This window comes from Megalobrama amblycephala, linkage group LG7, assembly GCF_018812025.1.
Source record: "Megalobrama amblycephala isolate DHTTF-2021 linkage group LG7, ASM1881202v1, whole genome shotgun sequence".
Classification (NCBI taxonomy): Eukaryota; Metazoa; Chordata; class Actinopteri; order Cypriniformes; family Xenocyprididae; genus Megalobrama; species Megalobrama amblycephala.
This window is the reverse complement of record NC_063050.1, coordinates 18,136,602-18,162,572: the sequence shown is the minus strand read 5'-3', so window position 1 is coordinate 18,162,572 and position 25,971 is coordinate 18,136,602. Positions and strand designations below refer to the sequence as shown.

At 38.4% G+C, this 25,971-nt stretch overlaps 1 protein-coding gene across 4 annotated transcripts in view; it reads right to left on the bottom strand.

The window, feature by feature from the left end:
- The window catches only part of gstcd (glutathione S-transferase, C-terminal domain containing), a 60,056-nt gene extending 34,124 nt beyond the window's left edge, over positions 1-25,932 (bottom strand). The window contains exons 1-5 of one of the 4 annotated variants that reach the window (XM_048196279.1): positions 25,779-25,932; positions 24,992-25,452; positions 22,999-23,439; positions 17,684-17,941; positions 11,236-11,329 (exon numbers count right to left, since the gene is read on the bottom strand). In XM_048196279.1, coding sequence (XP_048052236.1) covers positions 11,236-11,329; positions 17,684-17,941; positions 22,999-23,439; positions 24,992-25,408 — 1,210 coding nt within the window. In that variant the 5' untranslated portion in view covers positions 25,409-25,452; positions 25,779-25,932. Of the gene's footprint in view, positions 1-11,235; positions 11,330-17,683; positions 17,942-22,998; positions 23,440-24,991; positions 25,453-25,677 lie in introns of all 4 variants that reach the window. The other 3 variants (XM_048196282.1, XM_048196281.1, XM_048196280.1) reach the window with 3 other exon arrangements.
- Positions 25,933-25,971: the final 39 nt, after the last annotated feature.

Sequence of the window (25,971 nt, the reverse complement as noted above, 5' to 3'; positions counted from 1 at the left end):
TGAGTGAGTGAGTGAGTGAATGAATAACTGAATGAGTGAGTGAGGGAATTAATTAATAATTGAATGAGTGAGTGAATAATTTAATGAATGGGTGTGTGAGTGAATGAGTGAGTGAGTGAGTGAATAACTGAATGAGTGAGTGAGTATGTGAGTGAATGAATGAATAACCGAATGAGTGAGTGAGGGAATGAATTAATAATTGAATGAGTGAGTGAGTGAGTGAGTGAATAATTTAATGAATGAGTGAGTGAGTGAGTGAGTGAGGGAATGAGTGAGTGAGTGAGTGAGTGAGTGTGTGAGTGAATGAATGAATAACCGAATGAGTGAGTGAGGGAATGAATTAATAATTGAATGAGTGAGTGAGTGAGTGAATAATTTAATGAATGAGTGAGTGAGTGAGGGAATGAGTGAGTGAGTGAGTGAGTGAGTGTGTGAGTGAATGAATGAATAACCGAATGAGTGAGTGAGGGAATTAATTAATAATTGAATGAATGAGTGAGTGAGTGAGTGAGTGAGTGAGTGAGTGAGTGAGTGAGTGAGTGAGTGAGTGAATGAATGACTGGATAACTGAATGAGTGAGTGAGTGAGTGAATAATTGAATGAATGAGTGAGGGAATGAGTGAATAATTGAATGAGTGAGTGATTGATTGAATGAATGAATTGTATATTTAACCTATAAATGTTGAACTTGAAATTTCAGCTTTTGAAACTTCTGTAATTTTCAAAAAGTACATGTAAGAAATACGGGGTGCCTTTGAGTCAAAAAGGTTGAAAACCACTGCCATGGAGTCATGTAATAAATTAATATAACTGATATTTATTAAATCTAGTTAGTAGTGTTACTAAGCTAAGAAGTCAACATCTTATATAAACCATTTTTCCCCTCAGTCAATAATGAATTGCAATCAGTTTTTGAAATTAACTTTTTCCACTCACCAGCCAATTTGGCTACTAAATTAAGTTACCAGCCATTCAGAACTTCTACTAGCCAAAACAAAATGATCAGAAATAAACCAGATTAATGTGTATTAAGTCACATTATATTTAAATATATTTATTATTAAATCTGATTCTGAATCACTGAATTGCTATCAGCTTTACAACAGTCAATCACTTTTTACGGATACCATTCAAATAAAATAAAATGGAGATAAAAACAAAATTCTCAGTGACTTCTCTTATAATTGCCATGAGTTTCCCTGCACATAGCAATAAAGACTCTAGGGAGCATTTTTTTTTCAAAAGTCTTGGACATGCGGCATTTATGAGATCGGGTTGGAAAAAGTAGCCTCTTAATTGTCTCCTAAGGCAATCCTAAGCCTCTGATAATGATGTGATGCAAAGTGTTAGAACATAATTTATGAATAATAACCTGCCAAATTGGCTAGTGTGTTGATATGGATTACCCGCCACAGTGGATTTTCACCCTCATTTGCTGGGTTGATGGTTTTAATTTTTAAACCCTGATTGTAATAGGTATTTGACATGGTTGAGGTATGGACAGCAGTGCTGGCTTTAAATTCCCTCAGAAACGTACATGTCCGGGTTTGTTAGCCACATATGAAGTGCTGAGACATTTACAAAGACTAAGTTCCTATGGTCAATTCCAAATGAGGATACAGGAAACGAGGACTCATAAACGCACATGATTATGCTGACCATCTAAAATTGCAAACATCGTTTATTGTAAATTTACAGGAAGAGGCACTGTTAAAATTGAGCCTGAACAAAGGGAAGATATAAAACACTTAGTAAACTGAAAAGAAACCTTACACTTATATGACAATTTGGCCTTCAGTAAGGAATTTTCAGAGGGAAAGTTTATGCTAGTCAAAAGACCAGAAAATGTTGACGCTAATCAATAGTCCCTCTTCATTCTGATCCTTCGTAGCAGCGGTTCTGAAAATAATGTGTTTCACATCCTGACATGATGTTCCCTGACCGCCGCTCTGAGGGCAACCAAAATCACTGCAGTGTTTCTGAAGAGAGCCAAGATTACTGCAAAACCTCAACCTCAACTTGCTCTTGGGCTTAAAAGATGTAGAAATTTTTTCCACCAACACAATTTATACATCAATCTTACAAGAACATAGTGTGAAAGAGGGAAACAATCTCTTGGAAGAGATCGAGGTCTGGTAAGCACAATCCAGTTTTTGCTGTTTGATGTCGCAAGTAGACCATTATGGACACATCTTTCTCCACTGATGGTCAGCCAAACTTGGTGTATATATTCTTATGAAATAATATTTGAACAAGCAATATTTAAAAATCACACATTTCATTTTAGAAACGATGTTTACAAGTGCCCAATTTGTTTTTGGAAGGTTTTGAAAAGTATGGAATGGCCTTTTTCCATGTTTTTCCTTGCCTACAGCTTTTGACATCTCCGTTCAGGGGTGCGTTTCCCAAAAGCATCGTTGGTGAACCATGGTCGTAAGTCCCATTGAACTCTATTGGTAACGACGGAACTTGCGACCATAGTTCGCTTTGGGAAACGCACCCCAGGATAGTTGCTTGGCAAAGGTCACACTGCATACTTCTAAGGGTCCTGTGACAGCTTTCACCAGCTATTATGGACCTCATTGGGTTTGATGGACGTGTGCATCGCATTCTTTCAAAAATAAAGAGAGAAGAGTGAGGTGAAGACGAGCTAGAAGGAGACCCATCTCCAGACAGATGTGCTGTCAGGGAACAGACACAGTAAGGAGATTCAAGTAGCTCTTCGGTTTATTAGTGAAGCAAAAAAGCAAGGCAAACCAGGCATTAGGGAATGCGAAAAGAAAATACGAACTGATTTGTGCAACCTGACATTCTCTCCAGAAGACTTTGCGCCTTTATTTCACTGCAAACAACTTAACTGTCAAGACAAGGACTGAATCCTAATTTGACAAAAACGTCCAAAAGAGCGACCCACCTGGGTTGCTAGATGCAGAAGCATGAATCATCAAAAGCCTGCAGGGATGTATGCCCTTTCAGCCAGAATGATTCCAGTTCTGACAGGAACTATCCGATCGAGAAATGTTTTACTCTCACAGAAAGATGAGCAAGAAACTACGGGTACAGAGAAACCCGGCTTTAAGTCAGGATTTAAGAGAGGCCTGTGAAATGATCTCTGTCTGAGAAAGAAAACAGAGAATCTTTATAGACGCTGGAGCCTAGGCACTCATCCTACGGCTTCCAAGCCACATGGGACTCTTTACTGAAAGCGGTGTGGCTCAAATCTCACATTCCCCCCAAATTTGTTCTATACCAAGTTTTTGACTGAGGCTTTTCAGCTGTAATGATGAAAATTTAAGAAATGATTGCAGAATAATTACTGTATTCACATATCTGCCATTAACAAACAGACATAAATGTTTAATATTCAACATTCAAAAAATTCACAGATCACTATTAACCAATGACAAAGAAATTAGATCATTTAACCTCAAAACTATTCAAGCAGATTGAATCCCTTATAAAATGTAGACTCTAGTACAGTGGGTACGGAAAGTATTCAGACCCCCTTAAATTTTTCACTCTTTGTTATATTGCAGTCATTTGCTAAAATCATTTAAGTTCATTTTTTTTCCTCATTAATGTACACACAGCACCCCATATTGACAGAAAGCCACACACCTGTCTATTAGGAAAGCCACACACCTGTCTATATAAGACCTTACAGCTCACAGTGCATGTCAGAGCAAATGAGAATCATGAGGTCAAAGGAACTGCCTGAAGAGCTCAGAGACAGAATTGTGGCAAGGCACAGATCTGGCCAAGGTTACAAAAAAATTTCTGCTGCACTTTAGGTTCCTAAGAGCACAGTGGCCTCCATAATCCTTAAATGGAAGACGTTTGGGATGACCAGAACCCTTCCTAGAGCTGGCCGTCTGGCCAAACTGAGCTATCGTGGGAGAAGAGCCTTGGTGAGAGAGGTAAAAAAGAACCCAAAAATCACTGTGGCTGAGCTCCAGAGATGCAGTCGGGAGATGGGAGAAAGTTGTAGAAAGTCAACTATCACTGCAGCCCTCCACCAGTCGGGGCTTTATGGCAGAGTGGCCCGACGGAAGCCTCTCCTCAGTGCAAGACACATGAAAGCCTGCATGGAGTTTGCTAAAAAACACCTGAAGGACTCCAAGATGGTGAGAAATAAGATTCTCTGGTCTGTTGAGAACTTTTTGGCCTTAATTCTAAGCGGTATGTGTGGAGAAAACCAGGCACTGCTCATCACCTGTCCAATACAGTCCCAACAGTGAAGCATGGTGGTGGCAGCATCATGCTGTGGGGGTGTTTTTCAGCTGCAGGGACAGGACGACTGGTTGCAATCAAAGGAAAGATGAATGCGGCCAAGTACAGGGATATCCTGGACGAAAGCCTTCTCCAGAGTGCTCAGGACCTCAGACTGGGCCAAAGGTTTACCTTCCAACAAGACAATGGCCCCAAGCACACAGCTAAAATAACGAAGGAGTGGCTTCACAACAACTCCGTGACTGTTCTTGAATGGCCCAGCCAGAGCCCTGACTTAAACCCAATTGAGCATCTCTGGAGAGACCTAAAAATGGCTGTCCACCAACGTTTACCATCCAACCTGACAGAACTGGAGAGGATCTGCAAGGAGGAATGGCAGAGGATCCTCAAATCCAGGTGTGAAAAACTTTTTGCATCTTTCCCAAAAAGACTCATGGCTGTATTAGATCAAAAGGGTGCTTTTCTTCTTTTTTTAATAAATCTGCAAAAATGTCAACAATTCTGTGTTTTTCTGTCAACATGGGGTGCTGTGTGTACATTAATGAGCTTGTGTGTAAAAAATGAACTTAAATGATTTTAGCAAATAGCTGCAATATAACAAAGAGTGAAAAATTTAAGGGGGTCTGAATACTTTCCGTACCCACTGTATATACATAGTAGGTCAAACACTTGAAACATCCTAGAAAAAAATCCTTAGACTAAGCAAAATTTGATTTTTCATTATAAAACACCTATAAAAGATCACATTAACTACGTTGATCCAATATTAAGTGGTGCAATTAGAGGAGGTTTGCTATTTAAAATTAAATAAGTGGTCAATTTAAGTAACGCTGCTTTAAAAGCTACTGCAGGTTTCAGGTAAGTGTTATGGCAAAGCCATTTAGTCGGGAACACCCATACACCCCTATACTTCAACGCACACTACACTACTTCCCCAGGAAATAATCAGTTTTTAACACCCAATCCAACACAGCTATGATAACACTGATGTCCTCATGCGTACCTTCAGTGTGTGGGTTCATGTCAGACAAAGACGCCGCCAAAACATACACATGCCTAGTCTGGAGAAATGTAAATACAGCCTGTGAAACCAAACACCACCCTTACACCACCTTCAAACAACACGTCAGAGATTACATTGTTCCACGGCGATGTGTACAATAGTTGTTCTGTTTGTCTAACACAGCTTCACCATACCCAAGAGTTTCAAATTCACACTTGAGTTGCAAGGGAGGCCGGGTGCTGGAAAAACAGACACGTTGGGGGTTGACCGCCCTATGAAGACATGCCTGTCAGAGGTGATGAGACACCTTCAATGATATGAAATGCACACCAAGTAAATAAACTAGATGGGTTTTGCTTTCATTTCATCTTTGTTCCATAAACCCTACCAAAAAAAGTCTTGTTTACCTTTGCGCAAAGTTTTGTTCAAAGTCTAACTTAGGAAAAAAGAAGAACTGGAACTGAGGCTCTATCTTGCCTTTAACATCATGTTATCATTCAACGGAGAACATAAAGTGAAGCACTAGCTCTCTGAACTGACGTTGACTGATGTTTGAACTCCAGGAAATAGCTGTCACACCTGAAGACAACAACTACACTCAGCACATTCCAGGAATGACCTATATCCATCTTTTTGCACCTGCATTGTGACAGACAAAAAAGAAATGGTGTGCAACTGTGATATGTCTGGAAATATCTACGATAAATTCAAGCAGTGATAGATATAACTAAAAAAGGCCCTCAAAAAGATTATGGCAGTCATCACTTGGATTGCAAAAAAGGTTTTTGTCAGGAAGAAAGGAAAAGTGGAAGAATCTGACATCCTGTCAATTCAACAACTCAGTTTGGTAAACAAGGAGGCTGGCATTGGCTTTTTGATGTTCATTTAAACATAATGAGGCCTATCTCGCACCACTCAAGAAATGTCAGCAGTTGAAGGACACAAATGGGGCCAAAAAGCCCAGGATGCAAGCAAAAGATGCTTAAATTTCCTCAGCTGTTTTTGTTCAGTTTTTTTAAAGGGGGGGGGGGGGGGGGGCTATACAACATCGCTCCCAAATTGCTAAGACTAAATAACTCCTTCCACACCATAGAGCACTAACTCAAATAGGTCTCAATAAAACTCTTCACAGCAAGGGGTAGGTGATAATTAGGTGCTTTTTTGCAGTTTAGCACTAGCATCTTTAGCAGAAAAAAAGATGAGAAAGCAAGAGGAAATTTACATGTGAGTTCTTCTAAACAGACTCAACTGAACTCAAAATTAAAGACTTTAATTGAGTCTTCTCTTCATCACAAATGGTGTATAAAAAACAAACCTGACAGTCATTCATTTGAGAGCAGGAATCCAGTATACCCAAGTAGATATTCAAGAAAAAAACAAATTTGACAGCTAGACAGGAGTTACACGTGGAGGTCAGCATCTGAAGGATGATGGTTAACTATAGACGTTGGGTATGAAATGAGAACCTGAAAGGGAAGAAATATACAGTGAAAATATAGAAGAGAAAGAGAGATGAGTAGGGCAAACAAAGAAAAAAATGCAAATAACACCTGTAATTTAAGGGTCTTTGTGACCTGATCCAATGTATTATTCAGAATGACAATAGAATAACACAGCATGAAAATGAACTAAAACAATCTAAAGGCTGAGAAGACAGTGGAAGAGATGCTTGTTTCACACTGTAACCAGGCTGCAAATTATAACAGCAGCATAAATTAAATTAACCATCGGCACCCAAGCACTGCATAAGAATAGATGTTTGTGTAAATATGGACAAAAACTAAAAAAAAAAAATTTCTTCACATAATTACAAAAAATAACATTACCAGGTTAAGAAAGTGACATTGCATGAATATTCATTAAGTTTTGCATTTTGCAAATAAAAAGGACTGCTGGATTACACTCAAATTCATGACTCAAACATTTCAACAATTAGTAAAACTCATTTAAAGCTCTCTGGAGTGTGCTATATTGGAACCGCTACCAAGTTGAGAAAGTGCTGATGAATCTCCAGCTGGGACCAACAAAACTGCAAGCCAGCTTTGACAGCAACATTTAATTGGTATTGATTAACTGAACCAATCTAACTGAAGAAATGGAGGCTCAATTAATCAAACTGAATAAAATATTGGCTCCTGGAAGGCCATATGCCATTTGTAGCTGGCATATGTGGCCTTTGTCTTAAATTATCTAGTGAATCCAGAAAATTGTCAGAATCAAATAATTGTCTCAATTCACACGAGGTTGAATTTGAATGACAGGAAGGATCAACTTTCTGAATTGTAATTGTAGAAAAAAATAAAAAATAAATAAAATAAAATAAAATATATAAACTAATTAAAAATTTTGTCAATCTACTCTTCTGTCCGTAAGGCCTAAAATTTCAAAACTTTTAAAACTTTTTTCAAACCTTTCAATAAAAGATTTGTCAAGCAAACATTCAGTTAAAATAAATAAATAATATATATATTTTTTTTTTCAATTTATTTTAATTCTACATCCTTGTATTCAATTCAAATTGCAATTCTGCATCATGTTTGCTGTCTAAATTCAAATTCAGGAGCTGAACTGGAATATACAAGGCATTTTCAATTCAACTCTGAATGGTGAATAGTACTTTGAGAAGTGGGAGCAACAACACTGACTAATTCAGGTATAAATCAAGCAAAAAATTTTCACAATGCTTCTAAATGTGTTAATATAGCCACTGAGGTGAGCACTAATGGGTGAAACTGCAATCGCAAATCGCACATTACAATGCCAAGAACAGGTTGAATTCAAACAGACTAAGCTCTACAGTTTCCAAAAAACAGGGTGCAAAGGTTATTTTGAGTCATCAAGAAACAAAGCCATGTTTGCAAGGTTGCTACAGGGTTGCATGCCGACCTCTTACTGACGTATCATTGATTTCAGATATATCCACCCTAACATCACATAAAAAGACAGCTGATCACTTTTATAAGTCAGCAAAGATGGTCTCTTCTGGTCTAAAATGTAGTATGGACCGAACATTTGCCAGCTGTCAAAGTCTGGCTCCTTGAGACGAAGCAGCGTGTGTCTTTGAAGGTTTAGAAGTCATTTCTAAGTCACTCAATCATGTGACTGAGCAATAATGCATCTTTGAAGGTTCTGGAGGCTTTCATTTGAACTTCTCTCCTCTATGGCTATAAACTGTCTAGAGATGAAGCATTTCAGACAGGTAGCTGCCAAAACAGAATGCGCCTCCCATGTAGACGTCCCCTTCCCACATAAACAAATTGGAGTCTCTTGATGCTCAACAGGGCCGGTGTTGACAGTGAAAATGAATTCACATTCAAGCCACCACTGCCAACCACGTTTCCCAGGTGGCCCCTGGGGCTTCTCTCTGCTCTGTAGTGGTGACAGCAACTAGTTCTCTCTCCCGCTCTCGACAAACTGCATAATAGACACCCTGGCGATGCAATCCTCCCACAGACTGCCCTCAATTTAAAACAATATTTATCAGCACTCTGGAGGTGGCTTGCAAAATGTGGGTGGTAGTTGCGGTAGTCTTACCAACGTCTAAATATTTAGCTAAAATGGCTCCCAAAGAAAACGGCCAATAAATGTAAAATTCATATCACTGCCTTTTTGGGAATAAAGCATGTCAAATTTCTAAAGACTCCAGTGGCAAAGCCAATCTCCCAAATGAAACAGGACACTGTAATCTTGTCCATACGACAGCTCCTCAATAGATGTGCCCACGCACCGACATCTTATCCAATGATGCAGACACTGACACTAACACACCCTGAAACAACTAAATGCAGGTAAAAATATTACAGAAAATGTCCCAGAAGGGAATCTGAATGCTTAATGAAAACTTAGGGTTACCACTACACACATAGTGAGAACATTTAAAGACAACGTTTAGTCCAACAATGTGGAGAGGCCCAACACAGTGCCTTGAGGTACTCCTACACCATCTTCTAGTCAGAAGATCTACTGGCTAGCACTCAACACTCAGGAAAAATGTTTTCCTGTGTGTGGGAAGGCAGGATCTGCTGACTACACATCTAAATGTCTGCTTGAGTAATCTGGTTTAAAAGTTAGGATACAATTCTAGAGTCATAGCTTTGGGTGGTGCAAGCAGACTGCTGATCCACTTTCTACAACAGTTGCCGACTATGACAATCCCATAACAATGGAGCTTGTCTTCTCTTCACAGGTTACCTGAATGTTGAAAGACGACAGGAGCGATTAGTGGAGCGCTGAAGCGATAGAGGATTCATAAACAGCAGGACATACACAGGCCTCTCTGTTTTTACACCTTCTCTCTGTTACTGCTCATGGATTCAGCACTTGAAAAGACATTACAGTGAGGCATGTGTGGGCGCATGCTGACAGACAGAGCCTCTATAGTAAAAGAAAAAGATGGTACCAAATAAAAGCAACATACTTTCGCATGTGGGGGTTCACCTACGTGCCTATGTTCAGTGTGTGACTTGTTCTCAGAACTGTTTTCTCTGAAGGGCCCTGCACTGAAACACTAGAAAATCAGCAGCAAAGAGGCAGCATGACTTATGGACCATCTAAAATGTCCAGGGAATTTGTGTCTTCACGGCACGTTGCAGACAATCATTTGTACTCATTTGGGAGTTCATCTTTGAAACACAGTTTGATGCAAATGTGAATAGAGCAATGGAAGTTCACTACAGACTGCACTGAACTGAAAAGAAAAAAAAAATCTCCTAAAAGCCTCAAATAATAAGCAATCTTAGAATGCAAATGGAAGATGAATCAGTTATTATTTTGAGAGAGATGAAAAATCATGAAATAACTCTCTTTTGACCTTGGCCTGTGCAGCAAAAAAGCAGTTACTTTGTATAACTGTACATTGAATCTGCTATATGGGATGGTTAAAAAGGATAGACTAAAAGTGATAGTTCAACCAAAACTATCCCTATCCCAAAACAATCTACTTTTTTTACACTTATGGAACTCCAAACCTGTATTTCCATTCATCCATGGAAGAAAAAGAAGACTATTTGAAGAATGTTCATGCTGCTCTCTTCTCAGCAATGCAATCCATATATGTCATGCACTACACTCCAATTCTACCGAAGCATAAAATTAGGTACCAAATTTCTAGAGCACAAACTCTGAAATCAATTGTATTTATTTTTTGTTTCTTACCAACAGGAATTATATGTAGGTTTTGACTCAAGTAAATTATGCTCTCAGGGGTGTAGGTCGATGAGGATTATTTCCAGACTCTTTAAACGAACTGGATTTCTGTCTCTCCACGGAGCTCACTCCTCGGTCTGTGCGAGGTGATTGGCATCTCACTCATTCCTGGTGAAAAACAGCTGCCTGCTGTTTGAGCTAGTTAAGACTCCAGAACACGGCAGCGGAGTGTTCATGACACAGGACAGGCATGAGCACACTCTGCTCAGAAACGCATTTCTACAGGTATGGGATCATTTTTTTGTCCAAAAAGGCAAAGCAATGCCTGGATGTAGGAGATAAAATGGTCCGTAACTGATTTTAAATTACTTATTATACGCTAAAGTTGATGCCCATCAATCATAGACATTAAAGCTGTCAGTACATCAATTGCTAAAATCATATCAAAGCCAGTTCCTTTATAGTCACCGTTTGAAGCAGCAACAGTTGAAAATTAAATAAAGAAAACCAAGGAAGCACTGCAATAGTGTTGTTTCTTTGACAAGTATATTACTTGTCATGCGTAGAGGATTACAATTTTGAATGCTACACTAGAGAGCGGGAAAACAATTCTCAACATCCTTACAGGATTGGTTGATGGAAATTATACAGATAACAAGGTTTTACTGACATGTAGAATACAGAGAGACAAGGAAAGAAAAGGGCAATGGGATTACAAAATGCATCAGCTGTATGATTACCAAAATGGTTCTACGCAAATATTTCAATATTATATGAATCAAAAAGATGCTTATCACTATTGATACGGTGAGAGTATAGGGTTGTGTTCTACTTTTGGAAAACACACCCGAGGTTACCTTCAGTGGGGTTGACGGCTGTCGGTAGGCTCTCCCAATCAACAGTCCATGACGGGCAAGGGTGAGCGGTGTAAACAGCGTCTATCCCATTTTCCTGCAGGACACAAGAACACAAACACAGGTTAAATCATAGACTCCTGACAGAAGTTTCCAGGCAACAGCATTTTACTGCAGCTGACCACTTCTCACACCTCCTCAGAACACCTGAGACAAGGTGCTAATTAACTTAGGAACCCGTTACCGAGCAGTTCATCCCACTTTAGAAACTACTTTAAAAGGTTGAAGTCCTGTAATTGATTTTACATTTTTCTAGTTGGTAATTAATCATCAAAGAGACCTACAAGAACAAGGTTAAAAAGTGTGCTACGACAATTATTCCTCATTGAGAATATAAGGTAAACCTACAGAACTCCTGCAAACCAAGTATTAATACATGCAATGCTGCAGAACACAGGAAAGTATATGGTGTTGTGTTGGGGGTTTTAGTACAAGCAAGTCTTCACCAGTTTGGTGAGATAAATAGGTTAGTCACCTATTTAGAATGAAATGAACCTGCATGATCAAACAAACTCATGTGGAACGGGGTCAAAGACAGAGTGAGATTGGTGTTAAAACCTTTAGGAAAGACTTTTTGCTTAAAATGTACAAACATTAAGAAATAAAAGAAACAGTTCAGGTATTCAAGATTCAAAGAGGACGTAAAGAACCATAGAAGCATAAAGTCGTAGTCCATATGACTCATGCACAATATCTGAAAGGCAACGCTGTATATTAAAAAAAAATGGTTGACTAAGTTACTTACAGTGGAAAAACTGTAAATGGTTTAACATCGCATTAACACAAAAACATTACCATATAACTTACAGTGGATAACAGTAAAAGGACATTTCCAGAAGTCCCTGTGTGACGTATCACACATGATTCTATTTTAAGTAGTTTTGTTTCTTCTTATTTTTACCTGATGGTGTATTTGACCCTGTGCACTTGCAATGAACTCTGATTCATCATGTGACTTTCTATTGTATACCTGTAAAGCAGATATTGGTAGTTGAACTCTGCATATTAACTAGTGTTATAGTATTCGAGATCCGTCTTGGTCTCGAGACCGGTCTTAAGACCATTTTTTAAAAGTCTTGGTCTTGGTCTTGGTCTTGTAAATGATATGTATTGTGAAAAGCGCTATACAAATAAATGTGAATTGAATCTAATTGAATCTTGTCTTGGTCTCAGACTATAAGGATTCGGGATTTTATTTCGAAACCGGTCAAGACCACAACTGCAGGGATATCGCTAAATTCCTGTTGCATTGTCTGATTTCTTTGTTAACATCGTTAATTTAACTGGATGTAAAACTTCCTACTTCGAATGCAATCAATAACTTATTTCTAATTTCATTTATTTTGTTACTGTTGTGCCGGGACAGAAATCAACAAGGGATTGTGTCAAAAATGCCACCAAAATTAATACAAATGCAAAAAAGTACTTGATATTCTAACATATGATATAATTAAGCAATATCACAAGAAAGAGGGCTGTTTTCACAAATATGAGCACAACTGCAAATGTGATATTTTTTTTTTTTTTTTTTACACAAATGTTCAATAAACAAAATTTGACTTTTAAAACATTAATCTCAACATTATTTATACATTTGTAATTGTACCAATTCAGATGCAACTTCTGTTCCACCTCTGCAGTGTAAAGATGAATTTTGTTGTTTGATCTGAGTTTGGTTTTGTGATTTTGATTGGTAACAGCTCTATATAGTGTCTTATTATATTATATTATTGATTAAAAATAAGACATTTCTCAGGCAGTAAATGTGGGTCTTTCAGGTGAATTTGAGGAGTGCTAGTTTGGTCTTGGTCTTCACTTGCCTTGGTCTTGTCTTGGTCTCGGTTTAGGTGGTCTTGACTACAACACTAATATTAACATTATATAACTTAATAAAGTGATTGTTTAAAAGTTAAATATATATCCACCTTTGTGTAATACCAGAAGGTGAATTTCTGACAACCAGAGCAGATTTTTTTTTTTTTACCATAAATTTAACAGGATACTTTTTTTCCCAGATGCTTTTACTTCACTATCTGCCCCTCAAAAATAATAAAAACAAATGTGTAAAAACTATTTATCTAGAACATTTCTTAAGAATTTAAATATTACGTTTCTAAATCAAAAATGTCTCTAAGGTCATAAGAATTATGCATTCAGTAAAGCTAAAACACAATCGAAAAAAAAAAAAAAAACATGTTACTATAACATACTAAAACCTAGTCAAATAATGGACTGCTTATTATTTCTAACACTGCAATACTGAAAATTGCATTTGGATTATCTTTTAAATAATTTATTTAAAAATCACTTCTGTCATGACAACTCTTGGAGTGTTTGGCATAGTAATGCATATGACAATGTTGATATGTTTGGACTTGCTACTGCCAATACACACATAACACCCTGCTGTGAGCAAATAAGGCATGCTGCTGCTGTACAATATAACGTACATGAATAACCCATAGCAGATCTATACAGGTGGAGCTGGGGAAGGTGGAGGGTTTCTGAAAGCGCGCTGTACTGCTAAGGTAAATGCTAACCAAGTATTTGAAGGCTGAACACAGGAGGTCATTGGCTACTGATACAGCAGGAACCAATCAGCTGTGGCCTATAGAGAATGATGTGATTGCAAGCAGGTTGAGTTAATCAGCCTGTGCCATCTAGAGTTTCATGACAGAACTTTGTATGTACATTTCTTGCAATTTATGCATTTATTTTTTTTTTTTTTATTGAAATTTGCAACAAACACTTTAGAATCCCCACAAATTATTAAAAATCACTCCAGCCAGTCCAAAATCAAGATAATGAAATGGATAGTTCCAGTTCTGGCTTCTGATTGGTCAACACAGCCTTCTAGACATGCTGAAATCCACAATCAAAACAGAATGTGAATATAGTTAATCTGCCTAACTACACTTTTTAGCAGTGACTTAACTGAGTAAAACAGTATTAAATCTCTCAAACCACCAAATCAAGCTCCTGAGATGCTTTGATCATTGATTTTGAACAGGTCTGGTTCTGGTTGGTAAACAGTAGCTATAGTGATGGTGCATCTCTGTTTGCTGCTCTGTCATTACAAATCCAGGCTGGCCATAAGGTTTGGCTCCGTGAATGAAAATGTCATTTGCTCCAAAGCAATGAGCCACCAGCAACAGCTGCAGAGCAGACCTAAAGCTGAAAGCACGCAGCCTGGAAAATCCCAGTGGACTGCTATGCATTAAGAGAGCCTGCTGAGCTCCAACTCATTCACACACACCAAATTGATATCCACTAGCGTGACGGGAAATATCTGATTTATAGTAGCTGAATGCCAGAGGTGGCAAACACCAAACACACACACACACACACAAAAGCTGGAAGTTCGGCAGCAGGCCTGAAAACTAGACGGCAGCTGTGCGTTTTTATCACCTGCTGGGGACTCGACTTTAGCATTGTGGTCCAGGGCAGACAGGATAGAGACCCAGCATTGTTACTCTGTTTGCCTCTCCTGTGGGAGTCGTACGCCAGAAGTGTATGAGACCACTGCAGGCTCTTTACTCATTATCGGCAGATTTCTGCACTGGGGATGAAGTGTTGTTGGAGTTTGTGGGCCGTTTAGATGCTGGGTAAATCAGCAGGATTGCTATGGAAGTGGTGGGAAATTGAATAAGGAGGCAGAAAACTGCACAGGAGGTTATGGACTGAATCAGCAGTTCCTCTGGGGGTGGGGGTGGGGGGGGAAGAGAGCACTCATCAGGACAGTGATGATGCCACAAGCTGAGCTTTCCATGTAATACAGCCTTAATGGTGCATTATTATCTGGAAAGGTGAGGAAACAAGTGGATCTGCAAGTGATTCATCATAAAGAAACCGTGATATTACAAGTGCTGTAATACAAGGTTTGGTGGGGAAAGCACAAAACAGTACAGAGGTACATAAGTAACAGCCCTTAAATGTATGCTGGTGGTTTGGTAATACCAAACAATTTTGTTATACAGAGGCCCCAAAACAATTAGAGCATTAAATAAACTATTTTTCAAAAAAAATCACTGAATTTGATATCTTTATTTTAAAGAAATATCACTTGTTTTAATATTTTGTGACAATGTAAATACACATACATGACATTGTCCTTAGATATTTTTAAATGTCCACATATTTCTGGCGATTTATTTTTTACCACAATAAAAGAAAACCACCCTGCCACCATATATGTCCAAAAACAGACTTTTTACTAGTTCTTGTTGAAAAAGAAAAAAAAAAAACGCCCCTAACCCTGGTTAATATAGTTAAATGTTTCAGACACATCTAGATGCTTGACTGGCTTGGTATTGGGTCACTATGGTTCTTTTTGTTTAAGAACAAACTCCATCTTACACTTGTGGTTAAATGTTAGCCCACCTTTCAGAACAAACATGTTTGAAAAACTTCTGTTTGTGAAAAGAGGAAAAATTGAATTAGAATCATTTCTTTCAGTTTTGTTATAATACATCATTATTAATAACCTGAAAACGTGTGGTGTGTAGGATTCCTGAAGACAATGAAGAGGAATGAAACTGGTACTTCTTTTTATAATAAAATTAATGGACTAAAATATGAAACTCATTTAATTATTCTCTACTTCAAATAAAATAAATAAAATGATATACTTCACCTGATATATTTTCAATGATATATGTCTTCTTTCTAAACTTTTGAATAAAAACAAAGCCTAATACTTACCTGGTTACACCACCATTGAAAAGTTTGGGGTAAGTAAGATTTTTAATATTTTTGAAAGAATTTCTTATGCTCACCAAGACAACATTTATTTGATAAGATATATAGAAAAATATGATTAAAATGTAACTGTTTTAACACATTTTAAAACGTAATTTATTTCTGAGATGGTAAAGCTGTATTTTCAGCATCATTACTCCAGTCTTCAGTGTCACATGATCCTTCAGAAATCAGAATTCTAATATGCTGATTTGCTGCTCAAGAACATGTTGAAAACAGTTAAACAGCTGCAGAATAATGTAAAAGTCTTTACTGTCACTTTGGTCAATTTAATGCATCCTTACTGAATAAAAGTATTAATAAAAAAACAAAAAATTGTCCTGACCCCAAAACTTTTGAACAGTAGTGTTATCTTCATTGTACAGATATTAAACAGGTTACCATGGAAAATTTAGTGGGAAAAAATTACTATATAATTTTGTAGCTGCCACTTGCCAGAGTAGTTTTTTTTTTTTTTTTTGTGAACATAGCAATGGTACCGTTTCAGTTTATGGCCTGCAAAAGTGAGAAGAACTGCAAAATTTCATTTTTCATTTAATACCTTATTTTTATAAAGGAAAATAAGCAAAAATGAGCACTGAATTCATGTTTCTCCTGATCTTTTGATCTGCATAAAACTCATCAGTAAAGTTTTGGCCATCATTCGGACGGGGTCTGCTACAACAGGCTTGTACTAATAGTGGATAAATGCAAGATGACAACGTAAGTTATAACCTTAATTAAACTAAACTGTTTGTCTCCATGCAGCATATATTCTCTGGCTCTGTAGGCATCATTGTCCTACTACAGTTCAAACTGAACACTGCTACTGACAGTTTCTGACATTTTCAGTGCGTGAGACTGTCCTGTTTTGTTGCATGAGCTCTTTAAGCTCCGCCCACTTCTTGAATTTGCAATTAAAGGGACACAAACACCCCCAAAAAAGTGGCAATTTTAACATGCTATAAGAAAAAATATCTATGGGGTATTTTGAGCTAAAACTTCACAAACACACTCTAGGGACATCAGAGACTTATTTTACATCTTGTAAAAAGAGGCAAAATAGGTCCCCTTTAAAGCATGAAATTAGGTTAGCATAATCACAATTGATTTCTTTTTAAATAAAGCTCATGAATGTTTCTTTTATGGATTAGGACATTTCATGACAAATGCAAGCATTTCATTGTATATTAAAGTTTATCCGTTATATCCCTCTACATATTCTTTACCACAACTAATGAATGTCAGACTCACAGCTGAAAGAACACGCAGTGCTTGTCGAAGTCAGACAGCCCCGTAATACCAGCCTCCTTAAAGTATCAAGTGGCAGGGAGTCCCATCAGTTAAGAGCGAGTCAGTACGGCTGCTGTTCTGCCTCGCTGGAGTGCATAAATCCTTTATCATCACGGTTCAGGCCCGCAGCGGCACACAGGGCTGCCGTAAAGGGACGAGAACACAGCGCTGAACGTATTGAGAGCAGATCGCTGTTTAGGGATTATGTGAGTTCGCCACTGACAGGTTTAGTGAAGTGGCAAAGAGAAGCGCTTCTGTGCGCGGCATGTGTAATCTCCTTCCGTGAGAGGGAAGAGTTGAGGAGAATAAAATAAAAGAGCAAGAGAGCAGGAGAAAAAGAGAGCGAATGAAATTCAATTACTTGCAGTTTGGTGAGAGTTGGCCTCGGGCCCCCGATGAAGGGCTCTTGCTTGCGTTCGGGGCCTTCCTGCTCTGCTCCACTGGATCGTGGGGCGTCCGGTTTGGGAGGGCAAGGGTCATCCGAGCTGAGACTAAAAAGGGCCATCCCACAATCCTTTGCGGCCCTCAGTACGCTGGGGAGCTCCTGCACACGCTGGTACCATCTCAGTAGCAAGGGCAGATGGGATAGGGTGGAGGGGGTGTGCTTTTGGAGGGAGACCTGGAATGGTTTAATCAAAGACATAATACTTAACATTCAGAGCCTCATATCTCATATGCCTGTGAATAAAATTGATATATGAAATTACTTTTCGCATTAATAAAATGATGGCCATATTTAGGAATGATACAGCTTTCTAAACATGTTTTGTATTGCAACATTTAAGCACATTTTCCCTACATTTTTCCTTTATTGCAGTGCAAAAGAAAAAGGATATTATTTAAATTACTAAATATTTATAAATCATGGTAGTATTTGTTTGACTTTAAATGAAAGCTGGTTCTTTCTTCTTCTGGATCTTTCGGTCTGGGAAAGATAAATATTTATTACATTTTTAGTACAGTAAGTTGAGAATAAGATGCACACTCTCTCCACATGAGGCCGGGCGTTGTCACGCACCAGGAGGAACCCAGAACCCACTGCACCAGCGTAGGTTCTGACAATGGGTCCAAGGATTTCATCCCGATACCTAATGGCAGTCAGGGTGCCATTGTCTAGCCTATAGAGATCTGTGCGTCCCTTCTCAGACCATCACTGACCCACCACCAAACCGGTCATGCTGAACGATGTTACAGGCAGCATAATGTTCTTCACGGCTTCTCCAGACCCTTTCACATCTGTCACATGCTCAGGGTGAACCTGGTCTCATCTGTGAAAAGCACAGGGCGCCAGTGGCGGACCTGCCAATTCTGGTGTTCAATGGCAAATGTCAATCGAGGTGTGCTGGGCAGGGAGCATAGGGCCCACTAGAGGATGTCGGGCCCTCAGGCCACCCTCATGAAGTATGTTTATAATTGTTTAGTCAGAGGCATTTACACAAGTGGCCTGCTGGGGGTCATTTTGTAGGGCTCTGGCAGTGCTCATCCTGTTCCTCCTTGCACAAAGGAGCAGATACCGGTCCTGCTGATGGGTTAAGGACCTTCTATGGCCTTGTCCAGATTTTCTAGAGTAACTGCTTGTCTCCTGGAATATCCTCCATGCTCTTGAGACTGTGCTGAGAGACACAGCAAACCTTCTGGCGATGGCACATATGGATGTGCCATTCTGCCTGTGCAACCTCTGTAGGGTCCAGGTATCACCTCATGCTACCAGTAGAGACACTAACCCTGGCCAAATGCAAAACTAGTGAAAAACAGTCAGAAAAGATGAGTAGGGGAAAATGTCAGTGGCCTCCGCCTGTAAAGCCATTCCTGTTTTGGGAGTCGTCTCATTGTTGCCCATCCAGTGCACTTGTTGTTAATTTCATTAACACCAAAGCAGCTGAAACTGATTAACAACCCTGTCTGATACTTAACTGACCAGATCAATATCCCAGGAGTTTAGCTAACTTAATGCTATTCTCTGATTAAAAAGTGTTCCTTTAAATTTTTTGAGAAGTGTATTTTATATATACACGAGTAAAAACTGAGGTCACATTTCAGAAAACAAATGTAGAATCGTTATGGCAAATAGGCAAGATGTGTATGTTGCGCTCCTGTGGAATTTTCTAAAACAGCATGAATGCATATTAAAAAATGCACACTGACAGCGAGATGCTGTGCGTTAAGTAACCCATCAAAGTGTTGTGTCCGCTGAACCGAGATCAGCTCCAGAGTTGCGCCGCTCCTATCATCGCTTCGCAGACGGGGAGAAAGGGATGAGGAGGACAGAAGGAGGGAGACATGCTAGACGGAGTGTGAAACTAGGAGGCACCGATGCGCTGCTGACCACAGAGAGCCGAGAGCGAGAGAATGACAGGAGCAGAGTTGAGAAGAATGAACAATGATCAGAGGAGAAAGAAAAGAGCAAGAGAGAAAGAGAAAGGAACAAACTGAACGGACAAAGTCTCTAAGATATTCCGCTCCCTAGAGATCACTGCAAAGTATGTCTTTTGTGTGGAGGTCTATGTTTAGAATACATTGAGGTATCACTCTTTTCCATAATGCAAGCATTACTAATTAAAATTTAAATAATGAAAAATAGTAGATAATTTTTAATAAGCATGATTTTATTCATTAAAGGAATATTACATGTTCCAAGTTAAGCTGAATCAACACCATTTGTGGCATGAAGTTGATTACCAGACAAAAAGAGATAATTTTTAGCTAATCCCTCCTTTTCTCTTAAAAAAGCAAAATTGGAGCTTACAGAACACTTACAATGGAAGTGAATGGGGCCAATTTTTGGAGGATTTAAAAAGCAGAAATGCAAAGCTTATAATTTTATAAAGGCACATGAATTCTTCTGTTAAAACTCATTTTAGGGTTTATGGCATTACATTATATAACTTTACACAAAAAAAAAGTTAGTAAGTGACTTTTTTCACACTAAATTCACAATAACACATCGTTTACGTCCTGTGGCTACACTATTGAAACAGCAAGTATTTTAATGTTTAAGGATTGGCCTCATTCACTCCCATTGTAAGCGCCTCACTGTAACCCAGATTTTTGCTTTTTTAAAGAAAATGAGGGTAATCAGCATTATGCCACATGTTGATTCAGCTTAATTTCACTGAACCAGAATATAGTGTACAACAGTGATCACACACTTTTTCAGCAGCCTTGGTTCTGGAAGTAGTTTTCCCATTAATTTCTCCCACAGATATTTTAAAAAAAGCCATCGTTAAAGAGTTATAAACCACAAACCAAGTCAGATACAACGTTAGTAACAACATTACAAACAAGTAAAAAAGCAAAAAAGTATTGTGTACTTAACAGATTTAAAGAGGGAAAAAACTACAATGCCATGAATAAAAAAGTATCATATATAAATTAATAGAAACATTTAAAGGTGCCCTAGATTATGTTTTTAAAAGATGTAATATAAGTCTAAGGTGTCCCCTGAATGTGTCTGTGAAGTTTCAGCTCAAAATACCCCATAGATTTTTTTTTATTAATTTTTTTAACTGCCTATTTTGGGGCATCATTATAAACACGCCGATTTTATGCTGCGGCCCCTTTAAATCCCGTGCTCTCCGCCCACAGAGCTCGCGCTTGCCTTGAACAGTGCCTTAACAAAGTTCACACAGCTAATATAACCCTCAAAATGGATCTTTACAAAGTGTTCGTCATGCATGCGGCGGATTATGTGAGTATTGTATACTGTTATATTGTTTACTTCTGATTCTGAATGAGTTTGATAGTGCTCCGTGGCTAACGGCTAATGCTACACGGTTGGAGAGATTTACAAAGAATGAAGTTGTGTTTATGAATTATACAGACTGCAAGTGTTTAAAAATGAAAATAGCGACGGCTCTCTTGTCTCCGTGAATACAGTAATAAACGATGGTAACTTTAACCACATTTAACAGTACATTAGCAACATGCTAATGAAACATTTATAAAAACAATTTACAAATATCACTAAAAATATCATGTTATCATGGATCATGTCAGTTATTATTGCTCCATCTGCCATTTTTCGCTATTGTTCTTGCTTGCTTACCTAGTCTGATGATTCAGCTGTGCACATCCAGACGTTCTGCCCTTGTCTAATGCCTTTTATAATGTTGGAAACGTGGGCTGGCATATGCAAATATTGGGGCGTACACCCCGACTGTTACGTAACAGTCGGTGTTATGTTGAGATTCGCCTGTTCTTCGGAGGTCTTTTAAACAAATGAGATTTATATAAGAAGGAGGAACAATGGAGTTTGAGACTCACTGTATGTCATTTCCATGTCCTGAACTCTTGTTATTTAACTATGCCAAGATAAATTCAATTTTTCATTCGAGGGCACCTTTAATATTATTATTATAAATATTAAAATAGTTTGAGACGGTCATTCGCAGTGCTTCATCCACGATTTGCTCATTTTGATTCTCTGATTGGTGGAGATTTATTTGCAGAATCATAGGTAATGTAATTTTTCACCAGAAATTCCATTGTCAAACATGATTTAAAAAAATAAGTTGAACTAATGTGGACTGACGACTTCAACAAAAGCATATACCATCGATCAACAATCTTGTAGCTCAGAGTAGGTCTGTCTTTAAAGATTTAAAAATCAAATCAAGAGAAAACGTATAGGATTTCTACCTCCGGAACTGTTGCACTCAATATCTTCATTTGTGTTGCGAAGATGAACGAAGGTCTTACGGGTGTGGAACGACATGAGGGTGATTATTTATTTATGATTTAATGCCATATCCATGAGGGTGATTAAATAATGACAGAATTTTCATTTTTGGGTGAACTAACCCTTTAATGCGGCATACAACGTATCTGCAGTAATGTCATCTAACGCTTTATTTTATTAGTGTCCACACCAACAGATGCTAACGTTCAGTTTATTTAATACATCAATGCCATAGATCAGGGGTGTCCAGTGTCCAGCAGACTATAGCTCCAACTTGCCTCAACACACCTGTCTGGAGGTTTGTAGTATGTCAGGTAAGACCTTGATTAGTGGATTAATGTGTGTTCAATTAAGATTGGAGCTAAACTTTGCAGGACAGTGGCTCTCCAGGAGCAGGATTGGACACCCCTGATATAGAAGAAAAAATTTTGGTTCCCCAAAGAACCTTTCAGTGAAAAGTTCTTAAAATAAAAAAAATGTTTCTTAGTGTAAAGAACATTTTAATAATCGTAAAAACCTTCCACTATTAAGGCTCCGTGGATGTTAAAGGTTCTAAGTGGAATCATCGATGCCAATAAAGAACCTTTATTTTTAAGAGTGTATATCATTCATGTTGTGAACGGGCATTTATAAGCCAAATGCCACCGATGAGTAATAGCCTAACAAATACTGGCGTCAGACTGTGTCAAGCTCAGAGAGTAAAAGAGTTCAGGGACATCACACTGCAATGAATCTAATTCACAGTCCCACGCAACACTGATCCATTTCAATTGAAATAGAAACTACTGGCCTTATTTAATGCAGGACTGAGAGAATCACCTTGAAGTAGGAGAAGTCAAAGAGGCACCAGAGACTTTTGTGTTTGATATAACATGAAAGCACCTTTGAGCCTCAATGGTCTACCCTATTGCCAAACCAAATGAATGAACGGCTCTATTTGTGAGGAATAGTGATTTACACATAACGAGATAAAAACTGCTTTCGATTGTTTGTTTTACCAGGTATTGATGGATGCAGGGTAGCAGGACGACATCAGTGAGAGTGAAATACAGCCCTTCTGCAAACACATGCTCCAGCTCTGGCAGGTCTGTGCTCTTGACTTTCCTGATGTCAGAGCTCTCTCTGGTGGAGGGAGAAGGAACCGCATCCGCAGAGAGCTTCGCCAGAGCAGCACTGAGCTCAACTCCCGGATGGGATTCATTCATGTGGTCCGCTCTCTCTGTGCTGGGGCCTTTTAGTTGAGAATCACTCTTCTTCTGCTGTTGCAGCTTCTGTCGACGTATCTTGTCGTCATTGTGAACCTTGACGGGTTCCCCTAATCGCTTCTCTAAGTTCAGGATCGCAGCAGGAAGTCGACACATCTGGTCTTCAGGGTTTCGTAAGTGTTCCTCCACTGCAGAGGGAATGTCCAGCTCACACAGTCTAGTCCACTGACTCACCTGAGGAGCAAACGACGGTTAGAAATCATTTAAAAACAGATTAATGTGATGTATGATCCATGAATTATTTGGATGGTTGATGTGACATGCCTTTGTAAATGTCCAGAGTTTTGTATAGTTAAGTAAAGTAGGAATGCACTGATACTGAAATTGTGGCCAATACTGAAAAGCTGATTATTATTTTCATGTTATGGTCAATAACTGATAAAATTAGTGCTGGATAATTGATATAGATCTTAAAACAAGCAAAAATGGTTAAATTTTCAATAATGGTCGATACAATAAAATAAGAAAAATGTGCTTATATCGTCAGATAAGGTATACGTTAAGTAAAGCAGTGGTGTTGTAGTATTATTAATATACTATTATAGTATACATTTATATTTTGAATTAGCTTTTATTTGCACATTTACACAACTGGACAGAAGTTTGGATTCATTAATTTTTATTATTATTATTATTATTAATGTTGAAAAACGTTTTTGCTGTTTGAACGGTAGTGAAAGTAAGATTTTCTATTCATCAAAGAATCCTGAAAAAATTCACCAGTTTCCACAAAAAATATTAAGCAACAAAAATGGTTTTCAAATATTTCTTGATATTTGAATGATTTCTGGAGGATCATGTCACACTGAAGACTGGAGTAAATGCTGAAATTCATCTTTGCATCTTAAGAATAAATTAAATTTTAAAATAAATTCAAAGAGAAAAGAGATTTGAAGTGTAAAAATATTTCAATGTTTTTAGTGTATTTTTGATTAAATAAATGCAGCCTTAGGGAGCATAAGAGACTTCTTTAAAAAACATCTTAAGGATTTCAAAAGTGCAGCTTTTAGTAATTTTAGTGCTTATTATATATATATATATATATATATATATAAATATATAATTTTCAGGGGTTTTTTCATTTTATTTATTTTTTGTAATTTTAGTGTAATTTTTGTAATTGTTTTAGTGAGAAGGCAAGGCAATTTTCAAATTTTTGTTTACATTTTTTCCATGTAATATTTTATTGTATTTCAGCTTTATTACAACTACCAAATATTTAACAGTTTTAGTTAAGAATAACAACACTGCAGTAAATTTTAATAGTTTTTTGTCATCCCAAACATCCGATCTGACCCATGAGGTATTATAGTAGGTTGACTGACAACAAAAGCTTCCTCAAAATGAGAGTTGCTTTAAGGCATTTTAAAACCATAAATGTCGCTACTATCTGACAGACATGACTGAAACGGGTGTCTTGAGACATCACACCTGTCCCGGTGACAGCCCAAGGCTCTAAAGTCAGCAAAAAAAGAATCAGGGGAGCAACCTAAGCTTGTTTTGGCACTGTTACGCCTTATAGCTACTATCTGAAAGCACTGAGCTCAAATATCAATATTTGAAAGTGTGAGTCTGTGATGTTGACCTCCAAAATGTAAGTGATCATGCCTGTCAAAACATGTCAACGTGCTTGTCACCCCACAGCTACATTGTTAGTTCATACTTATGACTATGCAATGGGATTTAAAGCGCTTGTCCTCTAGTTGTTTTTATATCACAATCTCACCTCAGCACAAGCCTTGAGACAGGTGTTCTTGAAGCCCAAGAGTGACGCCACATCCCTGCGGCCTGGCATCAGCTGGCATGTGCTCTGAATGATGTGTCGCAGTACGACAGCTAGGCCAGCTCTGCAAAAGCAAACGTCAGGCTCCAGCGCAGCCGGGAGACGACACATCCTAACCAGCCCTGGCAGCTCTTCCCTCCTCACCTCAGAAACAGCGAGACCCCCGGGCACCAGCCCTGACAGGGACGGCAGGATGCCTGCTTGATCTGTGACCAGGTGGACGTGGAAAGATGAGCACTCTGTGTAGGAGAGGAGGAAGAGGACGATAGAGGAGTGCAGGGGGAGAGACACGGCTCCATTCACACTGGACACCTCCAGATAGAGGCTCTCTCTGTCTGTCTGTGGCTCGGTTTGCTTCATTCTGACAGTCTAGTGGAGGGAAGACCACATGAAGAGCTTGAAATCTGTAACAGAAATTAAGGGACTCATTAAAAATATTTCAAATGAACGTTTTAGCAGCATAATGGCAGTGATAGACTTGTCTGGAACACCTTTACAGACAGATGCACTGTTATGAACAAAATAACGTGCTCAACTAAAAACCTCCTATGCAGAATGAATTGTATATTTTGTGCAATAAATAACTGCACACACGTTTCAGTTAGCACATAAATAAATGTTTAACTCACTATGTGTTGTTGCTATCTGCGTTTTCCGTGGCGTCACGACATCACAACGTTCAAAAAGAAATGAAACATAAATGAAGAAAGAATGAAATGAACCTACTCACTGTGTTTGAATTGAGCAAAACAACCACTAACACATGTGCAACTGTTTGTGTCACATTAAAAATAGTCCGACTATAAACCGACAATCGCGTTTGAGTTCCACCGCTTTGGGAAGTTAATGGGGGAATTAAATTCCATTACATTACTTGTCTTATGTTTATAATCATAAAAAAAAAAAAAACGAGTAACACTTAA